Below are 21,625 nucleotides of genomic sequence, written 5' to 3'. Positions count from 1 at the left end.
AAAAGAGCGTGCCGTTATTGAGAGAGCATCGTTTGTAGGTATAATCAAATGAGCATGGCGTCTGTGGTTGTAGCTTTGTAGAGTTTCGTGTCAACGGAGGATGATGAAATACTTAAGAAGTGACGAAGTAAAGCTTTCAGAGAGAGCGACGCTCACAGTTAGTCTGGTGAGAAAGATCGAAAGGAGAACACACAGGGGACTTGCTGTGCCTATCAAGATGGACGCAGAAGAAGAAAAAGAAAACCGAACCCAAAACCCATCGTACATATATAAAAAATGTATATTAACATTCAAAATTTTAAAAGAGCACTTCTTAAAATCCAAATATAATTAAAAAAGATGCTAGTAATTCTACAGAAACTGTGTGTAGCTAAAACATAGTTTCGACTTGTAATTGTGATTGTAAAAATAAGAACCATCGGCAAACTCTTGATAATACCCGTTACTCGTAGGTTAAAAAAGTATACTAGATTCGTTGAAAAGTACGTATCAGGCAGAAGGAAGAGTTTCCGACCATATAAAGTATACACGTGTATATATTCTTGATCAGTAGTGGAGTCGATCCGGCCATGTCCGCCTGTCCGTCCATATGAACGTGGAAATTTCAGGAAATGCAAACTCCAGAGACATAGACGCAGCGCAACGTTATTATATGATGATGCCACTCTCACCTTAACGCCACTTAACTGCCACTCCCACACTTTTGAAAAATGATGTCCTATTTTTTAATTTTTTTTTATCAATATTGTAAATTTCTATCGATTTGCAAAGGAACTTATTGCCACGCCCAATCTAACGCGCACAAATCACCCAAAACTATCACGCCCACACTTTTAAATAAGTGTAACATTTATTTTTATTGTTTTTCGCAATTTCTACCGATATTCCAGAAAATTATGAAATTTCTCGTTCGCACTAGCGGAGTAACGGGTATCTGATAGTCGGGGAACTCAACTATAGCATTCTCTCTTCTTTGTTAATATTACTTACACAATTTGGAAAAACATTGTATTAAGAAACTCGATTTTAAAGGTAAGCTTTCAAACCTCCCAGAGTTTATATTCATTGGATTGGATTCGAAAGAGTCGAGGTACGTCCATATACTCCACTTCCAATGCGCTGTAACTGCTGCAAAGTTCTGCAAGAACGCATCTACATAATTGCAGCCTTAAAATTCATTACAGAAGGAGAAACATGTACTAATAAGACGAACTGCAATGATAGCCATCTAACGGATTACGAACATCACGCTCGAAACAGACAGGGTTTTCTGTTCAGCAAGAAAGTTCAGGCAATAAAGATATTTCAGTCAGTAGATAACTTTACAGCCTGGTCCATCTAAAACAAACGTCGTTACGATAGCTCCCTATAATGATCGACTGTTGAATTAACCTGCAATTATACGAGTATGTACGCCAGCCACAACCATCCACTGGCTCCCAAATCCCTTAAGAAACCAGTCAATGTGATGTTAATACTACAGAAAGAAATGAGCTTTGCTTTTCCGTTGAAAAGTATGTGACAGGAAGAGTTTCCGACCCTTGAAGTACACTAATAGAAAAAGTGCACTCAAAAAGTCAGGACAACGCATCTTAAAGGCAACGCTACGGATCATAAATGCAAAACAACGCGCCATGAAATTTTTTCTTTCGCAATTTAAGCTTGATTTTATAAAATTACGGGAAATTTTTTCGTTGGCACCTACCCTGAAATTAAGGGCGAATTACCATGTATTTTCGTCGATCTTTCGGGAATTTTATTTGTGCATTAATTGTTGTGAAGACAAGAACATTACAACAGACGTAGACGATTTTTTTGAAAGAAATGGGAGACAAAGCCTTACTTAAGATTTTTTATGGTAAGTACATTCATTTAATTTTGTGTTTATCAATACGTAAGGTTATTTTTGTGAAAATAATAGAATATTACATATAATAATTTAAGGCTTCATATTCGTTCCCTTTAGAACAACAATTTTGCGTCTTAACGCTTAAATCGTTGAAGTCGGACTAGCTACGATGAATAATTCGCTTAGAGCTTGTTGGAGAAGTTGTCGAGTTTTTCCACCGGATGGAAAAATGGGAAAATTATATAAGTTATATCATTATGTCTGTTTTTTTTCCTTATATTCGTACAATTTCATCGCACATATGTATTTATGTATGCTTATGTATCATCGTCCGCCTTTGCAGCCCCCCTTAATAATAACACAAATATTAAATAATAAAATGTATATTAAGTCCAAGTATTATTTATTTATTTATAAAATTAAATTTAATAAAAATATATACAAAAAAATACATCTAATAAAAATATAAAAAAAAAAATTGATCTTTTTATTTGGGAAAAATTTTTTATAATATTTAATATTTTAAATATTAATTTAAAAAAAATTGCCTTTAATTTTAGAAAATGGTGACATTTTTTTTTAAATTGAGGGCAAGTTGGTAATGGCTACCTATAAAAAAGCAGCAGTACTGTAGTTTTTGTTTTTGATGACCATGCGGCAATTTTCAGAGTTCCCGTGACTTCTTCTGAATCCGAATTCGTATTCAGGAATAATGGAAAGTTCGTCCAAAGTTAACAACATACTCTTTAATAGTAAAATATGAAGGATTTTATTAACATATTCCCGAAAAACAGAATGCTTATGCCAAGTTTCCAAGCATGTTTTTCTTTTCCTTGTTGAAAAAAAAACAGTTGATATCAGAGCTTTTGTGTGTTGAGGGCCGAACGTCACCAGTCTTTACCACGTTAAGAAGTGTTTTTGATTGGTATCAGAAGTTTTTAAAGAAAATATATAAAAACTTATTAGTGTACCTTACTATCCTTACTCATCCTCATATTAAAAAAATTTACACTCAGAGAAAAAACCATTCCCAACATTCTCTATTTTCGATCTCAAAATCTAGCCAAGACGGATCATGTTCAGACCGAGATCGAACAATTCTCATGTTGCAAATGATTATCGATAATTCTTATCTATATTGAGAAAATATATTTTCGCTATATTTTTCGAGAAAAACCGATATCGGTATCGAGAAGAATCGATCTCGGTATCGGCAAGATCAGAACTAATTATCGAGAAGAATCGATCTCGCTTTCGAGACATATCCAAAAAAATGCATTTTACTTTACATAAATAGTACATTCTTTTTATATCTTAGAACATATCACGTTAGGTTAATAATTAGTATTAAATAAATAATTATACTATAATTAAACAAAAATTTAATACTCAGCAAAAAAAAGAATCGCTTTACTGTTCAACTTAAATTAATTTTAATAAATTTAAAACAAACTTTGTTAAGTACATACCCAGGTGAGGTTGCTTATGCATCTAGCGAGGTTGGGTTAACTTTGGATGGAGATTTCTTCTTAAAACCTTATGCAACAATAAAAATTTATTTAATTAATTTTTTTTTTTTGTCGTAAATAATTTTACCTACATTAGGATTTTAAGTAGACGGGCTTTCGTCTCGCCAAAAGCTTTGGTCGTCTAAATGACCAAAGCCATACGAGCAGCTGTTAACTGCAGCATACCACAAACAAAAATAATTATTCAGAAAGCCAAGATGCCATGGTGGATCTCTGAGTTTCAACAGCTCAAAGACCAAAAACAAGGATAATACTCTTTAGTTAAACAATCTGCAAACAATTAAAAATTTCCCCAAAAAAAAAAAAATGCCCAAATTATAATTAATTATAACTTATTTAGACCTGTTATTAACAAATTTCTATGCTTTCAGAGGACACAATATTACCTTTCTAAGTGGATTTCCTGCTGATTTCAACATTGAAGGACTGCATGAGATAACACCAGCCGGCCTAGTTGAATATATCCACAACTATACCAATTGGGATCTTTTGGGCTCACGAATGGCTGGAGAAATGCCCATTAAGCCCTGGGATGGCCTGCGATACGCTTTTGAAGTAAGTTCGAAATTTAAACTGATTTTAGAGTATCAGGAATATAAAGAAGTGAATCGACCCTTTGCAAAATGATTATATTGATTAAAACTCCCTTTTATAGTATTACTGATAGCAAAATTCTAAACTTTACCTGCACAGTTTCTCAAAATAAAGGCCCTTCGGTTGTTACGACTGAACATTTTAACGGCTTGCATACATATTAATTTCGACTGACGGTTAAAGTCAAAAACATTAAGATTCCGTGTATCTCTGGGATGTAAGAGATTCACTCTTTTGATATTCGTCTCTCAGATCTGCAGAATTGCAGCTTTTTTTGTCCTCTTCATGTCGGTGAATTCATACTCGAAAATTAATGAATAAATTATAATTCAACTATGTATATTGCAGACATAGGGCATTATATTCTGATTTTTTTTTTGTTATGTAGGTATATTAGTGCCCTTGCATAAGATCGCCGTATTTGGGTCGTGGGATCGAGAATAAATATTAAAAGTGCCTTGATCGTAAAACTATCGAACTGTGTTTTGGACACATTACCTTCCCTTCACACATTCGTGTCCCAAATTGATCGATGAATCATATGATACTCGCTGTTGAAGAGTTTATTAAAAAGTTGATGTAAAATTCTAAGTGGTATTACGAAATTAGAATAATAATATTCCAATATTTTGTGACCCAAATTTCGATATGATTCTCTCTGTTATCCTCCTTTTATTAAGACTTAGAGTCAACAGAGCACTAGCTCTATCGATTTATAGGTCTAGTCGACTCTGGCTCTAGTGATCCAGCTTATTGTCTCTCATGATCCAGGCTAGATTCCCTTTTATAGCGAGCCAAGGTATTTAATACCGGATTAGAACGTTTAGTCATTTGGTTGGGTTGGGTAAGTAATCCTACCTATGAGTAATGGTTCACTATGTCCCCTATTACCGGAGTAGAATTTCCATATAAGCGATTGTGGCCGTTGGACTGGCTATTTGGCAATTATTAATTGCCAAACTGCATTCAGTCTGCATATCAGTCAAACTTACCAAACGATTTCCACCCTTCCCTTTGCTTACAGATTTTTTGCCCCTGTATGTGCGAATCTTTTAAGTCTTTCGATCACATAAAGATAACTGTTAAACACGTAACTGTTTTTAATAAAACTTTTTTCGCTAGCTTATCTTGACTAAAAGCCAAATGCATCGGTAACGCGAAGAACTTTAAAAAGGGGATCTGCGAGTGTGCAGAAGCGGTATAACTCCCACCGGCAAGCCTGCACTTAACACCCACACCCTCCCAATCCAAACTACACGTCGCGGCGGATAGAAAGTGGGCGGCTATGTGGCCGAGGTCAGTGCCATAGTGACTGGTAGAATTGCACCCTGACAGCGTGTCAGAAGGTATAAAATGCACATATGCAAGGAATATCGACGAGAAACTGACAGAGTAGTAGGGAAATCTGGTGCTCTCCGATCTCTATGGATTATAGCGTTACCAGTCCGGGGTTACCGGAGAATGGACAGTCCGGACAAGCCTAAGCAGTCAAGTAACCCGAACAGTGTGCAGATGAAGGCGATGTTTTCTAGAATGAGCTTTCAATGCAGCTAGAGCGGCTGAAGACATGGGGCCAACGCAGTTAATTAATGTAATATAGAAAGTGCTCTGAATAAAAGGCTATATAGGGCGACAATAGAACTACCAGAACTACCAGGTCTTACCTAGAACTACCCTGAGAGATCTGCAAAATTTATTCTTCAGCAGCTAACTCACCAGGTTTGGCCATTTCGACGACCGGTTCAGTAGCGTCCGGACCTTTGTGACCAAACAAGCTACTTGGCTGGGGTGGTAATAAGGCGGCTAAGCATTTCCATGACCTCCAAGCCGGCGCCTGACCCTTAAACAACTCCTAACCCTTCATACTACCCTTACCCTCTTACTTTTTAATAATTACCCCTTTCTCCTTTCTTCAATGTAAATACTCATTTTCTTTAAGGAGCTTGGTTGTTGGATTATTAAGAGAAAGGTGTCGTCAATAACACCCCAAACCATAACTTTTAAAGTAGTTATCTATCAGATGTTCTTCCAAAGGAAAATTCAAATGAATATGTTATTAGATGAACGTTTTAAATTTTTTGCTCTCAGATATGCTTGGGAATTGTTTTTTATCTAAGCCGATATTTTTAGATACAAATTGTTTTTAAAGCTTTCTTAATCATCATGATTTCATTTTAGGAGGAAATTAGTAACAAATTTTTTAAACTTATAAATTTTGAATTTGTTTAACCACTATTTTGACATTTACTTTATTTAAAACTGTAATTTATATATTATTAAGACTATATATAATAGCTATATATAGGACTTTATAACCACTGTTAACGGTAGAGTCCCAGATATCTGTTGGAAAGAAGGTTCTTATTTCTGTTGATGTACGTTAAGGTTCCATTGACATTTTATGTCACTCTTAGTCTTTTGCTTTTAGAGCTATGAATTTGTTTTATATAGAACCTACTCCGGTTAAACGGTTGACGTTAAGTGTCACTGACAATTTTTTGTGACATTTAGATAGGTTAAGTTGCATTGCAGCGCTGTCAGCAGCGGAGCGGCATTATTATGTAAAACTTATATATATCTATGTAATTATGTTAAATTTATATGTATTTAAGAAGTATAAACGTGTAAAACGTGTTTAAGGTGCCCATGTATATATCAGCGGTTGGTCAACGTGGGAATGCTGACTCCGCGTTTAAGCCGTTCCGATGAGCTCATGTTCCCCGTGCACTTGAATATGCCTTTGTATGGAAATACTGCAACAGAGTGTCACTGTGTTATAAGGTATTTAATTACAGCTTATAGCTTAAAGTTAAAAATAAAAAAATCATCTCTCGCAATTTTGGCATCGTGATATTGTGGCACAGGGAGTAAGTACCACAAAGCAGCGTCCTTGGAGTCATCCTCTATACCGCAGACCTTCACACCATTCCCTCCAGGAATTTAACTATTGCCACATTCGCTGACGACACCACATTCCTTGCCACCGCCTCTGACCCCGAAGAAACCTTAACCAACTGGATGTAATAAATAATGTAATAAGTAATAACGCTGGAATATCCGAGTGAATAAGGGAGGGGTTATTAATGGAGGCTGACTACTTTTAGTTTCAAATGTGCCTTCTTGGATTCTATATGCTTGCACCAGATGAGCCGCCTATTTAAGTGGATTCCCAGATATGTTACCTCTTTAGCTTGCGGGATGCATGTGGTGTTCAGGACTATGGGCGGGCAGGTTCGTTTGTTAAGTGGGTAACAGCTTTGCTATTTTGTAAATGAGTCCGTCCAGCCAGACTCGATCGATTGCTTGTGTAACATCCAGAAGGGTTGCCGAGAAGTATTCGCGCTGTTCAAATGCAGTACGAATTTCTGAAGTGAACCGATTGACCTGTTCAATTGTTCCATGATTCTCCCTAAAGCCTAATTAATGTGATAGGATTTCATTACATGCAGGATAAATACTTTTTCAAACAGCCTTGTAAAATATGTCAGAAGACTTGTTGGTCTATATGACGATGGTTGCGTTTTGTCTGGAATGGACCTTTTCCACCTTTGAGGAATAGAAAGTTTGCAAATAATCAGTATTACACATAGTGGTAGCGCAATTATCATTTTATGGGTTATCAGGTCATTTTCTGGCGTATGACTTCAATAATTTCGTTTGACTTAAATCTAATTGGCTCCAAAGATGGATAGATGCCAGTTGACGAAAGAAGAATAAATCAGTTGGTAACTGGATTCGGCTAGAATACTTTTTTTAGGTGTTTAGCAAACGCACTGTCTCTTTCTTTATCGTTACGTGGCCAGTTTTCAATAGGGCCTGGCAGAGGTAAACCAGTTTTGGTTAGTACCCGAAGATTTTGGAGAGCTCTCAGTAGATGCTTAGTACTAGTGGGCGGCAGTTTTTCACTGTACCGAAATTGGGAATTTTCTTGCTCTACCTTTAAAGCTTTGGTAAGTCTGTGTGGCTATCTGTAAGCTGTTTCTGGTGTTTGGCGATCTGTGATGCTTTTCCTCTTTTTGTTATCGTAATTTTTCAAGCACCAGCTGTTCAATTTCCTGGTTGTTTCTGTTGTGGTTAGATAAAAGGTGGTGTTAAGGCCTTTTCAGCGTCAACTAGTGCTGAGTAAAATGTACTAGCCCATTTATTAATATCAGCATTAAGCAAATAATGGAATAGAAATTCCTCTAGACGGTTCTTATGTCGTGTCCTGGAAAAGGACTAGGGCCGAGGGAGAGGCATCCGTTGTTCAGGCAACAGGTTGCCAGCGTAAGCTCGTCGTATTTGGTCGTGGGATCTTGGTAAGCCTCTCTTACCTCTTGCCCCCTTACCTCTTGGTAAGTCACCACTCCAACATAACGAGAATAAATATTTGAAGTGCCTGTAAAAATAATTACAGTTCGTCAATAAGTTCATAATAAGTTAGGAATAAGTTTAAATTAAGTTAAGAAAGTTCGTCAGTCAGCAGTCCTCACTGCCCCACAAGCTTAGTTATAAGCTTGATCGTAAAACGATCCGTGTGTCAAGTGGAACGTCACTGGCCGCGCAATATGATCCCATTTTTGATCCCCATCATTTCTGACCTACCCCACCTCTCGCCACAGCCCCGCTTGTGAAAATGTTTACCTACTCATTTAGTTGTAGTTAATTTAATAGCATATCATTATTAATTAATATATTGCTGACTATTACCACGAGTAATATAAGAATTAACGGCTAGTATACAAATACTCTAAAAAGTTGACAATAATTGTCAGCGCAGACAACAAACGTCACTCTGAGGGCTCTTGTCTTTGCATATCAAAAATATTGCCGCTGAGAAGTTATATTTGATTTCTATATTAAACATTAAACATCTAAATTTAATCCATGAGATATATTGCCTTGGACAATATATGTATATATAAAAGATATATAAAAAACATACTGGAACTATGTTCTATGATATAAAGAACTGTGGGTCGTCAAACTTTCCCAACGTTAATTCTGAGGCGCGTTGGATCCTGGGTGTTGCTATGCTGATGGTATTATACATACATACATACAGTGGTGGAAAAAATAATAGAATAAAGAATCGCTTCTGCATGTAAAACAAAATTACTAATTATGTAAGAAGTGTGTGTGGATAAACCGTTAGCACATTAGCCACTCATAAGGGTACTTTATTGTGCTCTTCTTTTTGAGTTGATTTCGATCTTGTTATTTGCGGTACATAGCGGTATTTGAAGTGGTCACGTGTTTGAGCTGGAAAAAATAATAGAAACAAGCTACGTTTCTGCGATTTGTTTGAGTTTTTCCCTGTTAATTTTGTAAGTAAATCAATATATTAAATACTTTCAGGTATGTTTAGCTCATAATAAGTGATTTTGTAAAAAAAAAATGTTTAATTTCGCCTTTATATTCAAAATGGGGCGCGGAGTGCACTGTTCACCTGTAGAACGAGATATTATATAAAAACTAAAAAACGAAGGAAAAACAATAAGGGAAATTGCTGAACTAATGCACTGCTCTGCAAAAAAAAGTGTTTTCCGCGATTCATTATAAAGATACGAAGGAGAAACGGGGCAGGAAGCGAGCCACATCCCAAAAGTTCGACGACCTTTTGATTCGAACATCCAAAAAAATCCTTTTATCTCGTCGACGGACCTGAAAAATACTTTCCAGACATCAGTGTCAAGTCGAACAATAAGATATAGACTAATTGGAAAGAATTTGAAGGCACACTCGGCTAGGAAAGTTCCACTGCTTAGTAAAAAAAATATCTCTAAACGACTGTATTTTCCAAAGCGACACCTAGACCTTAAAAACTGGAATAATGTTCTATGGTCTGATGAAACTAAAATTAATTTGTTCGTATCTGATGGCAAAATACGTCCAGACGTCCAAAAAATACCACATTTGATCCAAAGCACACAAAAAAAAAAAAACAGTAAAACATGGTGGAGCTAACATCATGATATGGGGATGCTTTTCCACGTCTGGAGTTGGTCCGATATTCCGGATAAAAGATAGGATGTGTGCTCCCGACTACTTTAACATATTGGAGAATGTTATGAAACCATAAGCTGAGGAGGAAATGCCCTTAAAATGGGAGTTCATGCAGGATAATGATCCGAAACATTCGTCAACCCTTGTTAGAAATGGTTTCAGGACCAAAAAATTAATGTTATGGAGTGGCCTGCTCAATCCCCGGACTTAAACCCCTTAGAACATTTATGGGGAATATTAAAAAGAGGAATTTGAGGTTTTAAATCAAAAAATAAGGAAGAGCTGTGGAAAAAAGTTAAGTCAGAGTGGTATGCCATTAACCCCGAAATTTGCGCCAATTTAGTGAATTCAATGCCCCGTCGATGCTCAGCAGTTATAAAAAATAAAGGAAATACCACTAAATATTAATATTACAACTATTTTTATAAGATAATTCATAAAAATTACGTTTTTCTTAGTTTTAAGGGTTTTGTTTCTATTATTTCTTCCAAGCGCCAAAAATGAAGTTAATTATTATTTTTAGTTAATATAAAGATGAAAAAAATATTTTTGTTCCTTAATGTAAAATATACTTATATATGAATTAAAAAAAATAAAGATTAAAAAATATTACTTTCGTTCTGAGCACAAAATTTAAAATCAATGATTCAACCAACGTGTTTCTATTATTTTTTCCACCACTGCATATATTCGTGAACCAATAATTAAAAGTTAAGAGAAAAAAAAGAACGTCATACTCATAAAAAAAAAATACACTAATTATTGTTATATATAAGTGTATATATACATACATGCTCTGACCGCTATCTGATTCTCAAATTACTTGAATCCCACACTTGTTTTTGGAAGTTATTGTTATAAATTTGTTTTTGCTTGACTTTTTTTTTTGTTTGTTGGTTATTCTTATGCGAGCTTAATTTGATATTTTTTTTATTGTCACTGCTCACACATTCTGAGCGGACTCCGACTTTCCCGATGCAACTTATTGAGGCTGTGGAATGCTGGATACAATCTTTTCCAATGTATGGTGATGGTCATGACGCCGCTGCAGTGACCGCTTGTATTATTTACTAATCTGAATATCGCCATAAAGACCAACAAAGAAGAAATCAAGGGTACGCTGTGCTGATCACATTGGCTGTATTGTCGGAGGCCTTGGACACCTTGCCCCCCATCTTGAGACTTCTTGTACGTTGCTTTGAATTGTCGGTCTTCCGCTTGTCTTCCAGTCGGTTGGTTTGCCCACTTGTCATTCCAGTCCAAGACTCTAGAATCCTAGAACTTTATATAGGATTGGAGCGAAGATGTCCTCTCCGGGTTCTCTGAACTTCTTGACTACGAAATCACGACATTTTACTTTGGACAGCAATCCTTGCCTTGGCTTCAGACAGTCTTCTCCCGAGTATGACACCTTCCAGATGAAGAAAGGACTCCACTCTCCCTGTCTCTGTTTGCTGAAGTCTTTTTATACCGGCTCAGAGTTTTTTCTTGGCTACTCTGGTCATCGGTCTGATAGGCCAAGTGTCCCAACCTAGGAGTCATATTTCATATTACCCGTGCTTTGGGAGTCAATACCGTGTTTCTGAACTATGCCCGTTACTGGAGTAGATTTTCCGTGAGATCGTTGGACTGGTTATCTGACACCCGTTTATTGCCGAACTGCATTTTCTGGGTTGCATTCTGTATAGCTCAACGAAATGGTTGTACCCCTTCCCCCCTTTATGTGTCAATCTGCGAATGAATTTACATATAGGGGGTACGTAAAAGGCTCGAAGTGATCGATGCGTTGACGCATGGAATTACTTCGCAAAAGAAACTCATACGCCCTCTGTATTGGATTTCTCTTCTCATCAGGCGCCCATTAACGTGTGGCTTCGACCTATTCCTGAGCTAGCCGGACACAGACAATTTTAACACGTGGTTACAATTTTTTTATATGTCTTATATATTTTGCGTATTTTATTTGTTTATTCAAAATTGTTGATTTTTCTTTGGATCTTCCTGCCTGTAACATCAGAAAGTATTCCACCAGACAAATTAATCCCATCGTGGGATTAGATCTATCTAGGGCACGCATCATCCGGCGGATCTGGGCGCTGAAGCGTCTATCATTCTCTTGATTGAGGGCGAGTTTTAGTCGGAACTTGTTTAACCTTTCGTGGTACCGGAACAACTGCTTCCGACCCTCCTTGATGAAATGTGTCTCTGAGTGTATAGGCTGGCAATCGCGAGTCGTCGGCCTGTCATTTCTAACTTTAGTAGTCGGAAGTGGAGCGCTTTGAGTTTTTCTTCTCCTTGCTCCACACTCTGCTGGAACTCCCCGATGCACTCCAGCGTGGATTGCGGCTGTGAGGTTACTTTCTGGAGCTGCGTTCGGACTAATGTGGACTGTTTCGTAGTCTCTTTGATTTCCGTCATGATTGCGGGGTAGCATTCTAGTTCAGTTATACTGTAGTTTCTCTGTGCCTTGTTTAGTTTTGCGGCACAGGTGTTGCTGCCATGTTGTTCTTTAGGGACTCAAACGTCTGAAACCCAAATTTCTTACACGTTAATTCTTAATACAGTCATGAATTCCAGTCATGCCTACAAACCTTCGCATTTTTTTAGCGGAATTTGGCCTGGGGAAATCGCGTATTTTCTGTATTCTTGCATCATCCGTGCTGATGCATTCCCTCCTACAGCGTACCCCAGGAACTCCAAGTTTTTGGTTTCGCCTTCCCATTCCACCGGTAGTGTAATAACCCCTGACACTCTGATTTCGTTGCCGCTGGCGGTGACCTTTCTTCCTCCAGTTTTATTATCGGCTGTGGTCTGTTTTTCAAGAATGTTTTGCCCCCTTTTCAATGCAATTCCAACTACCACCGGTATCCAGTAAGACCAGTATTTCTTCTCCATCAATCTTAGTTTTGGCAAAGAACCGGTTTTCTTGTGGTATATTTATCACTGTGTACACGACGCTCCGTCTAAGACGTTGGTGTTCGGTTCTGCTTCCATAGAGTTTTTGAGTTTTGTGGGCAGCCCTTCCTCGGCGCCGTTGACACTGAGTTCTCGTGCCAATGCATATTCCTGCTCTCGTTGTTCTAGTTGTTCTAGGAGTGAGTGCTTCCGCTTGAGCTTGAGAACAGTTACGGGTTTGGCGAATTCCCGGCCCGCCTGGTTGCCCCGATCTGGCCTAGCGGCCTCCGTGAAAAACACGAGTGTTTAACGTCATTACATGGCTTCCGGCAAAAACTTCAAGTGACCTCATGGAATCGTGACATATCCCGCTTCATATCCCTAGTGGGTGAATAGTAGTCAAAATCCTCCGCTCGATCCTCCATTATACCATTTGCCAACCATTGCCAATAGCATTTGCTTGCTGCGCCGACCAGTAGATTATGGAATTCTCTGAAAACTTGTTGCCGACTTATTCCATATAATTCTTGTAACCTTTCCACACGGAATAAGAAACTTTCAACAGTCATACCGCGGACGGTTCCGTCGAATTTCAAGTTCCATTTATCTAGCCGAACCCCCTTTGGTACTCGACCTTGAAATGATATAATCCGATCTAATTCGGGGTGAAATTGATGACTGGTCTCCCTCCACTGGTACGCTTTGTATGTTCTGTGGAGTAGCCGTTCGTCTAGGCTCCCTCAATAGATGCATTTGGCTGTTAAAACACTCTTGCGACACTGGTTCTAGTGGCGGGGTGTCTTGATTTCTTAGAAAGCTATCCGTGGGGTCTCTTGGTAGCCCAGGTGGTGGTGCCATTCCTGGTTACTCCGTAAAGGCTTGCAACTCAGCCACTTCCTTCTTCAAAGCGTTTATTTGAGCGCTCATTTCCGATTGCGTCTCTCTTTGCCTCACTAAATACATATATCACTTCGCGTTCCCGCCGGTCAGCAGCATCCGACCGGTCTTCCGAACTTGCCTAGTACCGCGGAAGCACGCTGAAGCGACCTCTAGGAGGTCCTAGTGGTAGATCCATCCCTCCTGCTGCTTCATCTATTTCGTTGCCCATTTGGTCTGTCAGGTGTCCTACCTCTTCCGGATGGTTTTCGAAGTTCTCGAGACTCTCTTGATTACGTGCCGTGATTAGTGTCTCCCGGGCTTGCACGTGCACGTCTCTCTTCTTGCATGCGTGACCGGGTGGTTGGAATAACACTTTCTTTTTCGCCCCCTTTATTTATGTATGTGGGTTTCTTTACTTTGGAATCGTTTTAGATATTCTGCGTGGTATGTAGCTAAATATATGACATGATCTATAATGAACATTGCTCACTACAACTTGTTATAATAAGATAATCGTCTGGGATGCTGTTTTGCGATTAACAGGTCTCTCCTCAGTCAAAGACTCTTCCGGTACTTAAGCCCAACAAACAACCCCGGAGATGTCGGTCGTTGCCCTGATATGGTTACATCCAGCCAACATGCCTTCATCTTCCACAGCTTAGGGCACTTTTACTAGGTTCATACGGGAACTGGCCCACCTCGTACAGTGGTTCCTATTGTTGGTGCGCTTTTACTAGGTTCATACGGGAACTAGCCCACCTGAAACAGTGGTTCCATTTGTTGGTGAGCTCTTACCAGGTTCATCCGTGAAGTTGCCCACCTAAGACAGTGTATGTCCAAAAACCCCCTCCCGCTAGTCGTTGGATAAGCTGTACAGTTGATACCGTCGGGATCTACTACCCGCGGTAGTTTGACCTATACATTCGGACTCCGCACCAGTTTTCCTATTTTCCAGGTTTTGAGCCACACAAACGACCTGGCTACTTGGCCTAGTACGTCGGCAGCGTCGGCCAAAGAATCTAAAATCGTCCCCCGCCCAAAAATGCTCATGGAAAGCCGTAAAGACTCGATCCGCTCAAACGACCCGGCTCCTTAGCCTAATACGCCGGCGGCGTCGGCTTTACGTTTTTTGGTTAGTTCCCCCAACCCCTCTGTACTGGATCGACAAACAAACGATATATCCGCACCGCACCGCTTAATGCGTTACCATTATTACCATTATATCTGCGCTCCTGCTTTTTCTTGGACTCGAGCCTCTTGAACGACCTGGCTATTTGGCCTAATACGTTGGAAGCGTCAGCAAAAAAAAAAAAGCAATAACCAATTATATTTACGTTAATAAAAAAAAAAAGGTCAGTATAATGATAATATAATTATCAGTATAATTATAACAAGGAAACCTCCCATATTTTTGAATGATGTTCTTCGGGATAGACAATCATCGCCATAAACTTGTTTCATCAATTGAAACGTTTCGGTAAAAGTTTAACCAATTTTAAAACAAAATTTAATGTTGGCTCTTGGTTCGAAGCTCATTTTCGCACCGATGACAAAAACACAATATATAAAACGCAATAAATTCAGTTCCAATAGATGAAACGTTTTGAAATTTTTACTGGAAGTCGAATACGGATGGCAGATTCTAACGCATTAGAGCGCTAGATTCAAAAACTCCTGTTTACTTTGGAACCCACCTTGTATAAAATAAGCGATTTGGCAACGCTTCAAGCGTCTTCGTTCACTCAGAATGGGTCCACTCGAAAACAGATTCAAATTTGAATTCAAATTTAATTCGTCTCGATCGTGCAGCCGAAATGCACACTACCACTATCAGACTGTGCACGAACAACAATTGTTCTAGCCAGCTGAGTCTAAAATAAATGGTCTTTCGCGTATCTTAAACACGTCCACATCAGAAAACTGCATACTCAAAACAATTTTCACAGAATCTTTGTATCCATTAGCTTAATGATTCGAAATCCAAAAATATGTGTGTCTTGCTCATCATTTTGAAAGCGAAACTAAGATGTTTCTTGGCATATAAAGTGAAATTATAAGTGTTCTTTTCTTCTTGTTTCGGTTCATAAGGCTTTAGCTCGAATTCTCTAATTAGCATCTGAAGAGTACAAAGCGCTATGCCAGGGAACCGTCCATTTGAATGGAAATGACCGGAAAAAACAAGTTTTTTTTTTTAATGATAAAGTAAGAGAAAAGTGAGAGACGATACAAAAAAATATTTTTTTTTTTTAATTTACAGTCATGCGACGCAATGCTTCGTGACTCAGAAACTAAGGAGCTGACCAAGAAAAGCTTTGATTTGGTCATATTGGATGGAGCTTTCCCAGAGTGCTTTTTGGGATTAATGTACGACTTAAAGATTCCATTTATGTACATTAACACGGTGGGCTTCTATACAGGGAGTATCTCGAATGCAGGCAATCCCGTTAGCTACTCTATTACTCCAAACTTCTATTCTCGATTTACGGACACAATGAATCTTTACGAACGGGCTATTAACACGGCCATGCAGATAGGACAAACATTGATGCACATGGTGAGAGGAATTCATATCCTAGCCTTATATTAACTAATGACCATTACTTTAATTTTTACTATAGTATGTAATGCGTCGGACACACCTTGTGATGCGACAGCATCTGGGTGCTCAAATCCCGCATCCCTATGAAATGTCGCGCAACGTGAGTTTCATTTTGCAAAATGGACACGCAGTTTTGTCTTATCCTAGAGCCTTTAATCCAAATGTAGCAGAAGTGGCTTGCATTCACTGTAGGCCAGCTAGAAAACTTCCTACCCACCTTGAGGAATTCATCGGTGCTTCTGGATCATCTGGATTCATTTATGTTTCTATGGGTTCTTCAGTAAAAGCCGCGAACATGCCAGAGGCGTTGAGGAACATGCTTGTAAGGACCTTTGCACGTCTTCCGTATCATGTGCTATGGAAGTATGAAGGAAGTTCCACAGATATAAAAGACATCACATCAAATGTAAAACTTTCACGATGGCTACCGCAACAGGACATTTTGGGACATCCCAAGCTTAGAGCGTTTGTAACACATGGAGGGTTGCTTAGCATGTTTGAGACGGTATTTCACGGAGTACCCGTAGTTACAATGCCGGTATTCTGCGACCACGACGTTAACTCAGCCAAGGCCGAAGTCGATGGGTATGCCATAAAGCTAGATCTTCAGACGCTGTCAGCCAATCAGTTGTACAAGGCTATTATGAAAGTAATTCACGATCCTCGCTACAGAAATTCAGCGCGATATCGGCAAAAGCTCTTTCTGGACCAGCGCTCAACCGCGTTAGATACTGCAATATACTGGACCGAATATGTGCTGCGACACAATGGCGCTTATCATCTACAGACTCCCTCCCGAAATATGACGTGAGTTCAGATAATTATTTTTTTGTTACCATATTAATCCTTTTTCCTTTTAGATGGTGGCAATACTACTTACTCGACGTAGTGGCCGTTTATTTAATTTTACTTTACGGCCTGTTTTCAGCACTGAAGCGCATTGACTTCCGATCCGAGAAGGTACGGAGTCTTCATTCCCTGATTTCTCCTATATTTACAATAGCAAAATCGAAGTCAAAGAAGATTTAACAGAACTAATTTATATCTCTATAGTGGGGTGCCTAAATAATAAGAAGAATACGTTGTGATTCAAAGCGTCAAACAAATGGATCGATTAGAAACTTTTGACTATTTCAAATATTGTATACAAAAATATTTTGTACAAACTTTGTTAATTTTATAATTATTTAAAGAATTAAAAAAACGCGCATACAAAAAAAATTAAAAAGAAGTGCCGCGAAAATAGTAGAGTGCCGATCATTCTGCCGAAAATTGTACTTGATACTGAATTTTTTAGCAACTCTATGATAATAATAATTAAAGAGTTCTCAAAAATGTGAACTACACTTTTTTCGTAAAATGGGGTGTTTAAGTATTAAGAAGTTTCCTTTTTGATTCAAAGCGTAAAAAAAGGATATATTAAAAATTTTTGACTGTTCCAAAGATGGTATAATACAATTATGATTTACTACATAAATTAATGTATAACGGCCTATTTATCCTTTTGACACTGAATTTATGATTTTAATAAAAACTTGTTTTACTTAAAACTTCTTCGATCAGAAAATCTATATGTCGGCGTTAGAGTGGGCGTGGCAAAATGTTTTTTTGGCAAATCGATACAAATTTACAATACTAATAAAAAATTAAAAAATATACACATTTTTCAAAAGTGTGGGCGTTGCAGTTTTGGGCGGCTTGTGGGCGTGGCAACATCATTTAACAAACTTGCGCTGCGTCTATGTACAAACGGACCTTTGATCCTGATGAAGAATATATATACCGATTCTATTATACCCTTTTACTCTACGAGTAACGGATATAAAAATGGGAACTAATTTTCTGTTGAAACTAAATTCTGCAGCGAGCAAGCTTGCAGCGGCTATCTCAGAGCGCATCTCAGCGTGTTTGTTTGTTGCCCAAACAACAGAATAACCGAGGTTTTTAGATCAGTTTTTATTCAGCTATATTTAATTGATTGATTCACAGGTTCCTACCCAGTGTCATCGCAAGCAGCCTCTATTAAATGCAATGGTAAGGGTGTTTTTTTTTTAATTTTTGTTATAACTGGTTTTACCTGATAACTTAACAATATAAAATATGAGTTTGTCAACATATGTTGGAACCACTTTACATTATTGCAAAATACTTTTGCGGTGTACAAAAAGAACCACTGACGACTGACTTCTTCAATTCAGAAAATACCTCAGCGTTGCAGTTCCAGGTCACCGCTGCAGTTCCTTAGTGTGCTGCTTTGTCTTTTCACTCTCTTATGTGGACTAAGTAGTATTGTTTATAAGTTTTATGTATGTATAATGTGTTTATTAGTTGAACTAGACTGTGGTCTCAGTCTGGTAGACTTGTCGTATATCCTTTCTGAGCTCTGCTCCAGCATTTTCTTCTTTCGATTTATCCACTGCCATCTGCTCCTTGTCTGGTTCACTTTGAATTTCCTGCCTATCGATTAAATCAACACAACCTTTAAAGAGACGGCACAAGCACAGCTAGAGAGTTAGTCAGAGAGCGGTCGGACAAAAGGATGAAGATAACACAAGGTAAAGTTGTTACATACTGCAAAAAATACAAGGGATCACGAGGATTGAGCGCGACCTATTCAAATTTCTGGCAAAGTTTGGAGCGAATTCTTTGAAATTCGCCAGTCCTTGACAATTTTACGTCACCGTTTGCGAGTAAATTAAGTTTGCGCAACAGTTATAGTCATTACCGTGGGATATCATATGTTATATGATAGGGCGATATACAGATGAATTGATGAATCGAGTTACGAAGAGAACATTTGATGCTACTGAGGAATACGTCCCATTGGTGTTGGTCGGAGCGAATGTAAGATCTTGAAGCCGCATTAATAGAACGATTAACTCTCTCAGCTCCGTTGAATTGTGGAGCATATGCACCGGTAAATATTTGACGAATGCCATATTTCGAAAGAAAGTCAAAGATCACGGTTCTTAAATTGAGTTCCGTTGTCACTCACGACTGTTTCGGGTACACCATATTTGGCTAATAGAAACGCCGTCTTATGTGCTCTAAACATGTAGCCACCCTACAAGGAGCAGATGTTGGTTGATCATGAGCTTATTACGCTTTGACGTGAAGACTCAGGTACAAGTAATTTCCAGCAATCTGGAGTCTGGTAAAGCGTCATTACAATTGGGGAATGTTCTGCGATGGTAAATAAACTCATCCATGACTTTAAAATCAGGTAGTTTTAAAGACATGAAATTTTCTCTGAGAGCAGAGTACTCTCCTGACTGAAATGGTCTGGAAGATAGATAAATTTCGGGGCGGATTTCAAAATCTGTTGCAGCAATATCATCGATATCCTCGAACGATCGAGACAGAGCGTCCGCAACCACATTTTCGATTCCCTTGCGATGTTCGAATGAATAGCCCTAAGGTTTTATAGCAAATCTTGCCAATCCACCGCTTACATCTGATTGGTTCATTAGCCATCAAAGACTTGAGTGGTTGGTGACTGCTTTGAAACTACGACCGTTAATATATATTCTGAACTTTTTAATTGGCAGAACCACTGCCATGCATTCGAGTTCTTTAACTGTATAGTTACGTTGGGCTTTATTCAGCTTCTTAGAAATTAATCCTATAGGACGTTCACAACCGAAATTATCACATTGAGCTAGAACTACACCCACTCCGTGTAGTGAAGCATAATTAGGGTGAACTATACAAGGATCAGAGCATAACTTGTCTTTGATATTATCACTAGCTTCTTGAGCCTGATCATTTCAACTTATGGTTTGGCGCGTAATAATTCTGTAAGATGGAAAATGACTGTGGAATAATTAAATACGAATCGCTGGTACCAATCAGTCTTTAGCTGGCGAAAGAGGGCTTAACCGTTGTTTTATTGGTATCGAATTGGATGTGTCGATATTGTGCTCTATCAGATTAGTTAATCCTAAGCCCTCATCCTCGATCGACGGGAAAAAGTCTATTACGACGACAGTACAGTCTACTACTTTCTAAAATTTAGATTTTTGTGAATCAGACATGTTCACAGTTGACTTCGTTGACTGAAACTGTTTGCTTAATAGAAATCACAAAAGTATACCAGAAATCCATTCTGTATAGTACGCTTTACTTTATTGAATGAACTATTAAGAATTCAAAGTTATTGTCAATTGAGTTGTAAGTCAAGGGAATTTGTATAGTAAATGCACCATTTTGCGTTTGGTCGTCAGCAGTTCGTACAACCGATTTAAATTTATTAAATGGCTTAACTGATATTATATGTTGTGCTAGCTCACCACCTATAACGCTTTTGTTGGCGCCATTGTCCAGGGGAGCTAAGTCCGATTGACCAAATATGTCAATATTTGTGAAATATTTTGTCAATTATTATGTCAATATTTTGTCGAATATCGTTTTTGTTATGAATGATTGATGAGCCGGTAAATCGGTTGAATGATCGTTTACGAATCCAAAATTTGCGAATTCGCCGTGATGATCGACGTTTTCGGTGATGAATAAAATCAGATTTAAATATTTGAAAAAGCAAATGCTATGCATTGAATGTTTGGGTTAATGATACGTCACGTTGAGTTGAAGGCAATTTGGAATGAACATCATTTGAAACAGAATATGGTTCTGTTTGTGTTTTCGAGGCTAACGACGGACATCCGCTTTGTTCGCACAAACAATGCCCTGTTTGGAGTTTACCGAGGTTGAAATACATTTTGAGCAGTTGGGCTTATACACCTCCGGTGTTCCACAACCATAACAGAAAAACACGGCCTCTCCTCCGTGTACCTGCCTCCCACGGAATTTGCAGCTATGTGCGTTAACCGCTAACGGTGCTTGCAGCTAAATACCTTCCCTGTCCCGCTCTCGCGCTCTAACGGGCCTGTGTTTTAAGCAATTCTGGTCTTTACTCTGTTGTTATTCTCTCCTTTACGCTGTAACGAACTGTTTTCCTTAGTTTTGCTCGCTACGACTCAGAGGCTAGCTCAGAGAGTTTGTGTGATTTATTTATGATTTGTGCGATTGCCCGACCAAACAGAAGACAGAGTTTAGGTTAGAACAGCTTTTTTTGTAGACTTCTTCTATGACAGATTCCTTTGGTCCTCGCTGTCGGCTGCGCGGTGTCGCTCTCTCGTTGTCCTTCCTTTGCTTCACGACCGTGTCGGCTCGAATGGGGCTTAGGATGTTATGGTGGGGAGGTGTATCGCCCGTTAGGTCAAGCTGAAGCTCTTAACCGGTCGGCTCTTCACCGACCAATGACTCCACTGTACCTTCTGTACGTTCTAGGGTCTT

The 21,625-nt window shown here is 38.6% G+C and overlaps 1 protein-coding gene across 4 annotated transcripts in view; it reads left to right on the top strand.

Moving 5' to 3' along the window:
• The window catches only part of LOC6541458 (2-hydroxyacylsphingosine 1-beta-galactosyltransferase), a 31,513-nt gene extending 13,962 nt beyond the window's left edge, over window positions 1–17,551 (top strand). For all 4 annotated transcript variants that reach the window (XM_026978689.1, XM_026978691.1, XM_026978688.1 and 1 more), the window contains 4 exons: window positions 3,750–3,933; window positions 15,989–16,285; window positions 16,350–17,137; window positions 17,191–17,551. In XM_026978689.1, the coding sequence (XP_026834490.1) occupies window positions 3,750–3,933; window positions 15,989–16,285; window positions 16,350–17,137; window positions 17,191–17,359 (1,438 nt within the window). In that variant the 3' untranslated portion in view covers window positions 17,360–17,551. The remainder of the gene's footprint in view (window positions 1–3,749; window positions 3,934–15,988; window positions 16,286–16,349; window positions 17,138–17,190) is intronic.
• The last annotated feature ends 4,074 nt before the right edge of the window (window positions 17,552–21,625 follow it).

The sequence above is a fragment of the Drosophila erecta genome, unplaced genomic scaffold (assembly GCF_003286155.1).
Source record: "Drosophila erecta strain 14021-0224.00,06,07 unplaced genomic scaffold, DereRS2 tig00000055-arrow-pilon, whole genome shotgun sequence".
Classification (NCBI taxonomy): Eukaryota; Metazoa; Arthropoda; class Insecta; order Diptera; family Drosophilidae; genus Drosophila; species Drosophila erecta.
The sequence above is the reverse complement of the archived record's forward strand: the minus strand, read 5'-3'. Positions and strand labels throughout refer to the sequence as shown.